The sequence below is a fragment of the Garra rufa genome, chromosome 9, assembly GCF_049309525.1.
Source record: "Garra rufa chromosome 9, GarRuf1.0, whole genome shotgun sequence".
Classification (NCBI taxonomy): Eukaryota; Metazoa; Chordata; class Actinopteri; order Cypriniformes; family Cyprinidae; genus Garra; species Garra rufa.
The window spans coordinates 41,811,117-41,817,886 of NC_133369.1; the positions used below are offsets into that span (position 1 = coordinate 41,811,117).

Sequence of the window (6,770 nt, forward strand, 5' to 3'; positions counted from 1 at the left end):
ATCCAGTCATGTGAATAAATGTAAATATTCGCTAAAAACACCCAATAAAGGCAGTGATAATACAGTCAGGACCGTGGAGCCGGCTTGCTTTGAAATGTATTTGATGATTGCGCCTAATGCACCTGCGCCCGCTACGTCTACCGCACCAGTAATTTAAATCAGTACATAATAATAAAAACGATACCTTACAAATAAAAAGAATCTGATTTTTACGATCAGAAATTTCTTAAACCAGTGAACCCCTGTAAACATTTTAGTCCAAGGATCCAGAAAACGAACGCGTTCAAATAGAAAGTTGAAAACGAAATTCACAAATGAAGCATATATACTTCTCCAGGCACCACTACACTGATTAGCAATTTGCCGCGCATGTGATAACGCGTTGTTTGTTTTGCTTACGGCCACATGTGAATGAACGGTGCGTACACCGTACATTTGTACTTTTTGAAATATGACAACATTTTGACATCTTGGAATGAGTGATAAACATCTGCGCATGTCCACTGACGTAACATTAGGAACTAGCGACAACGTATGATGACGTATAATAGTGTTGTAGTGGTGTCCCATTTCTTAGGGGAAATATTTTAGCCCTTCCCCTTTACACTTTGTTTCAAGGGACAAGGGGAAGGGGCGAGGGGTAGGCGAAGGGGTAGAAAATAGAATTGGGATTGGGCCTAAGGACTGAAGTAATGACTGCTGAAAATGAAATTACTACAGAAATTGTAGGCTTAGATGGATGCCGTTCAAACATTGACTGTTTGTCATACCAGCTGTTTGAAGTCAAAAGCAACAATTCATGCAAGAACAAATTTACAAATGTTTTCACAGATTAACTTTCTGTCTCTCATTAAGCAATTTTTTTAAAAATAAATAATTAATAGTTTAGGAAATTAATTCATCAAGTGGTAAAAGAGAGGAACTTATCAAATGTTGAGGTTTATTTGTCACAAAATAAATTTTTAAATGTTTATCAATCAAGTATCATAAAATACCCATCATCATAATACAAGCAAAAGCAAATGAAATCAAGTCACACTACATGAGTCTTTTAGGGTCAATTTTCTCCAGGTGCACCAGAGGTTTCAGCTGTTCTGCGAAGCTTCGCATGTCCTCAGACACAGTGTCCTGTCCCGCAGGAGCCAGTACGCTCAGCTCAACAAGATACGACAGAGACATCGGCTCTGTGTTCTCCGTGTTTCCTGAAGCCAGGACACGTAACAGTTTGCTCACGACCACCTTCATCACACCCTTCCGGAACACTTGACCCTTGACCACAAACTCATGGTCCATTCGGAAACCCATCTCGTTGAGAAACTCCGGTAAGCTGTGCGAGGCGGCCACATCCACACAGTTTCGCACCAGGGCATGACGGCTTTTGTCGCCCACCTCTGGCTGACCTAGATAGCGCAGATGCCAAGGGGCCTTGGGGTGAATAAGTGAGCGACGCGCACGCAGCATGAAGGGGTTGCCCTGCTGACCCTTCAGCAGATACACCAGCTCATGATCAGCAAAGCTCTCAGGCTCCATGTTATCACACAGACCTCTGAGCCGATGTAAGAGACTCTCCAGGGACTGATCCAGTACACTGCCTGTGCCGAACAAATTAACAAAACACAGATGGTCAGAAGACATAAAGCTTAAATTTAAAAGCCAAAACAAATGTGACAATGACATGCTTATGGAAGCCCATTACTAGTGTTAATTTCGTCACCTATTTTTAATTTAGTCTTAGTCTTAGTCTTGTGCCAAATGTCCTTGTTAGTTTTAGTCATATTTAGTCATTCACATATCTTTTTTTGTTAGTCAAGTTTTAGTCGACTAAAAGTCTCGTCATTTTAGTCTAGTTTTAGTCAAAAGAAAACTCAAGGTATCTTAGTCAAGTTTTAGTCGACTAAAAGTCTTTTAATTTTAGTCTAGTTTTAGTCAAAAAAGAACTCAATATATTTTAGTCTAGGTTTAGTCAAAAAATTGTAGTCTTTTTTTAAAATAACACATTATTACTGAGATTATTACTGATACACATTTCAGTAAAAAAAGTGTTTCACATCTCAAACATTGGTTAAATGTCATAATTACCTGACAAAATACACTTGTTGAATGATTTTTGTTGAATGCAAATGTTAAACGTGTCTGGTTTTCAATTTCTGATTTAGGAGACACATTCACAAATGATTAACCCTTTCAGTGGTGAGTTTAAAATATTCTAGCGGACCCCTGAGAGTGAGTTTTTTTTTTAAGCGACCGTTATTTTAGAACGTTCGTCCTTATTGTTTCCATGGCGACGCATCAAGCTTGTCACGTGACAATAACACAATAACACTGTATGACAGATAGATCGCTTTTATTTCGTTTTTCCTTTTTTATCCAGAATACTCACACACTTGCTTACCATGCCATGAACTATCTAATATTCCGATTCACAAATATGTGTGAATTAGTATGTTTCGTCGTTTAAAACCCTATATAAATGATCTGGATCGTAATCTGTAACGTGAGACGGGCGCGGCCATGTTTGTTCGCGCTGCTGTTCAGAGAGTCCTGTCAACCGTATTTACAGCACATATACATTCATCCGTTTCTCCCGAAATACATGCAAGTAGGTGGCTGGTGAACTAGAAGAGGAATAGAGTGAACTTTTTAGTTACTTAGCCTATGTGTATGTGATATGAATAAAACACATCGGCAAATTATATTTGAATAGATTGTTATTTGCTGCTTCCATAGACCTATGTGTGTATTTTACAAACTCTAAATGTCTCCTTTTACTAGTACTTATGTGTATTTAAATGTCTGAAACCTAAAATAAGCGTTATGTGGTTAAAAACACTGCATAGTTGTGATTATATGACAAGCGCAGAGCTCGTCCGTCTCTGGCTCAGCGCCAGCCAGCGCGCCAAAGCGCAGTTTGAATATTTTAAAGCCGTAACCGCTGATGAAAAAGCAGAGACGATTGTAGACGAAAATGAAGAGAGATTTTATCTTAGTTTTTATTTTATGCAAAACATTTTCGTCTCGTCTTTTTTCGTCAACAATAAGGCATGTTAATTTAGTCTTAGTCAGCGTTTTTGGACAGTGGTGCAGTCTTGTCATCGTCTCGTCTTAGTCATGAAAAAAAAGGTCGTTGACGAACATATTTCGTCTCGTCTCGTCTGACGAAATTAACACTACCCATTACTGCCATTGATCAAAAAATAAAATAATTGTGACTTTTTCCTTTACAATTCAGATTTTTTAAAGCAATTTTAAGATACATTACTAGTGAAAAGTTTTTGAACAGTACGATTTTTAATGTTTTTTTTTTTTACATTTTAGTCTCTTATCCTCACCAATCCTGCATTTATTTGATCCAAAGTACAGCAAAAACAGTAAAATTTTAAAATATTTTTACTATTTAAAACAACTGCTTTCTATTTGAATATATTTTAAAATGTAATTTATTTCTGTGATTTCAAAGCTGAATTTTTAGCGTCATTACTCCAGTCACATGATCCTTCAAAAATCGTTCTAATATTCTGATTTGCTGCTTAAAAGACATTTATTATTATTATGTTGAAAACAACTAAATTTTTTTTTTTTCAGGTTTCTTTGATGAATATAAAGTTCAGAAGAATGGCAATATACGGCAATTGCAAAATGTAAATGTTTTGTAACATTATAAATGACTTTATCAGCACTTTTGGTCAATTTAAAGCATCCTTGCTAAATAAAAGTATTAATTTATATAACTTCTATAAATTATTCTGACTGAGGGTTTTGAACAGTAGTGTTTAAGGTTACAAAAGCATTTTATTTCAGATAAATGCTAACCTTTGGATCTTTCTAGTCATCAATGAATCATGAAAAAAAGTACAACTGTTTTAAATATTGGTAATAATAATAATAATAATAATAAATAAAATGTTTTTTGAACAACAAATCAGCATATTAGAATGATTTCTGATGGACCACGTGACACTGAAGACTGGCGTAATGATGCTGAAAATGTAGCTTTGATTACAGGAATAAATTACATTTTAAAATATATCCACAAAGAAAACAGTTGTTTTAAATAGTAAAAAAAAAAAAAAAAAATCTAAATTGTTACTGTTTTTGCTGTACTTTGGTAGTGTATAAACAAACCCTAAATCTCATAATTCTGACTTTTCTTTCTCAGAACTGCAAGTGTATATAAGAAACTAGGAATTATAAGTTATAAACTCAAAACTGCAAAAATATTGTGAAATAAAAAGCTGCAATTACTAGGCTTTAATACATGTTACACTTAAAATCAAAACAAACATGCTATGTTTCTTTATCAAATGCAAATCAACTGAATAAATAGCAGAAATCCCTGACAATGATATATAAAGGTTTTGTGGTAATACCATGGTACAGTGTTGGCATCACATGGTAAAAGCTCTTCTGCCCATGGTATACTAAACTACTGTATAGTACTAAACTGCCCTCCTAAGGCAAAGTGCAGTAACTACGCGAACACTGAAACACTGAAAAAAAAAATACTTTAAAGTTTTTACAACAGCTAGGTAAACATGTTGACACTCTCGCTTCTCTGAACGTTTCTCTGAAAAGGGACAAAATTGAACCAGGAGACTTTGCCACAAAACAAAACAGTTGTCACAAAGTCCATTTTATGCCTTAAGTCAATTTTGACCAAATGTGTAGTTACTGCGCTTTGCCTTTGGAGGGGAGTATAGTACAGTAGTACCATTCTTGTTTTCATAGAAGTGTTTAAATTAAATGAATTGTATGAGGTAAATAAGGTGAATTATGGAATAAAAACAGCTAGAAAAGTCCTTCAATATGTGTATATAATTACTATAATCACATTTATATTTCTTCATTATACAAACACGTTTATCCAAGAGATAAAGAGTAGTGTCCCATGTCCCTTCCACAATGAATAGCTTATTATTATTTTATGATTGTTAAACGTAACATATTGCAAATGTTACTCTGTGCTCTAAAAGTAGACATATCTTATGACATTGTAACATGCAAGGTCTTTTCATTATCTAGAGAAATGTGTGAGTATCAGTGTCAGTGGGTTACGGTTGAGACACAGTGTATAAACTGTACCCGGATTGGTACCCTATTGTGTCACATGCTGTTTAGTTGTACAGTGTTATGATAATAGGTTAAAAGTCACATTTATGCACATGCTACCCAAATTATGTTTAAAAAACATTTCAACTGTATATTATTAATAAACATATTTTCTAACATGAATGTTAAAAGGACCATAGCATTTTAAGAAATATACAGGGTGGTAAAGTGGGTACAGTTGATACACCCTTTTTAGGTCGCTATTTATACAGTAACAGTTCAATCATAGAAAATAAAATGCATATTCAGAGGCTGTGTGTGTTTGTATACTGGTATTACCATGTTACGGGGACCAAAATCCTCACAGGTTAGTAATACTAGTAAATTCTAACCTTGTGGGAACATTTTTAGGTCCCCATAAGGAAACAAGCTTATAATTCATACAGAATGACTGAAAATGTAAAAATACAGAAAGTATTTTGAGTGATGTGTATGGTTAAGGGGTAGGGTTATAGAATATAAAGGTATGTATAATGTCATTTTTACTGTTATGTTTACATTTGTACTATTTGCCATATATTTTCTAGTATTAAATACATGTTACTATTTTGTTTAACTGAATCGGAATTAAATAAAGCAAATAAATAAATTAGAATTTTAAAAAATACGTTGCACAACTGTAATTTAGTACTTTTTTACATTTGCAATAAATGGTTAGCCAGCTTTAGAGCATTAAGAATGGGTAACTGTGTACACCACATGGGTATAATTGAGACAAAAATGCACCTTATGTTCATGAGCGAATTGTGGAAAATATAAACTACTTATGGCTATTATCAATTTATAATATTTTAGTACACAAACAAAAAAAAATGTCGTGAAAAATAAATTCATTTCAGCATCTAGTTTTTGTGTAGTGATGCAAAAAGTGTCTCTACTGTACTCAGTATACCCTGCAAGTGATTTGATCATAAGGAAGCAATAACACAAAGTTACAAATATTGTTTATAATAGTATAAGCTAGACAGAGGGATATAATAATGTTAATGAAGCCATATTTATAAACCGATTTACCTTGCAGAAGATACTCCATCATATTTATAGTTCCACCCGTGACGGGCATTACAGTGACCGGTGGAGCCTCCATTACTTTATAATTCTTCTGAACTCTTAGGTCTTTTAACACATGTAAAAGTCAGCTACCAGTGGAAAGTTAAGCAGGTTAAACAAGAACTTTAAATGAATCGCACGCTAGATCGACCGTACAACAAAAGACCTGCAGAGAAAGTAAGATATTAACAAAAACACCGCCAGTCAGTAGAATACTCTGAAAGATAAATGCCAAATAACATATATTCTACTTGAATTCAAAAGGAAAAACGAAACGGCTGATGTTGTGTACCTAAAATACTATCAGCAAATAATGTAACTCCATTCAACTGGCTCTATGTACAAAACGCGCACGCGCAGTGTTAAGAGAGCGTACTGCGCATGTGCTAACGTTCTTTCGGTCATTTACCGCCATCTATCGTCGTTATCATAGTGACTCTTTAGATTTTCTAATTTGTTGCACCTTTCGTCCTGCAGGTTTTTTTTTTTTTTTTTTGACATTTCTGTATGGATTTATCATTATTATTATTATTATTATTTATTTATTTTTTTAAAGTAAATAAACATAACCTGTTTTAATATTTATAGTGAGATAATAGTATAAAATTTCCAAT

At 34.1% G+C, this 6,770-nt stretch overlaps 1 protein-coding gene across 1 annotated transcript; it reads right to left on the minus strand.

Annotated features, from left to right (window-relative positions):
- Positions 1-1,038: 1,038 nt before the first annotated feature.
- LOC141343317 (mediator of RNA polymerase II transcription subunit 18) lies at positions 1,039-6,491 on the minus strand. Its single transcript, XM_073847909.1, has 3 exons — positions 6,449-6,491; positions 6,121-6,322; positions 1,039-1,592 (listed from the first exon to the last, which is right to left on the minus strand). Exons 2-3 carry the CDS (start codon positions 6,191-6,193, stop codon positions 1,039-1,041), a joined length of 627 nt encoding a protein of 208 aa, XP_073704010.1. The 5' UTR covers positions 6,194-6,322; positions 6,449-6,491.
- Positions 6,492-6,770: the final 279 nt, after the last annotated feature.

Coding starts and splice junctions, on each gene's coding strand:
- LOC141343317 (XM_073847909.1), bottom strand. CDS start 6,193: ATGGAGGCTCCACCGGTCACTGTAATGCCCGTCACGGGTGGAACTATA. Junction 1,593..6,120: donor GATGGAGTATCTTCTGCAAG/GTAAATCGGTTT, acceptor TGTTCGGCACAG/GCAGTGTACTGGATCAGTCC.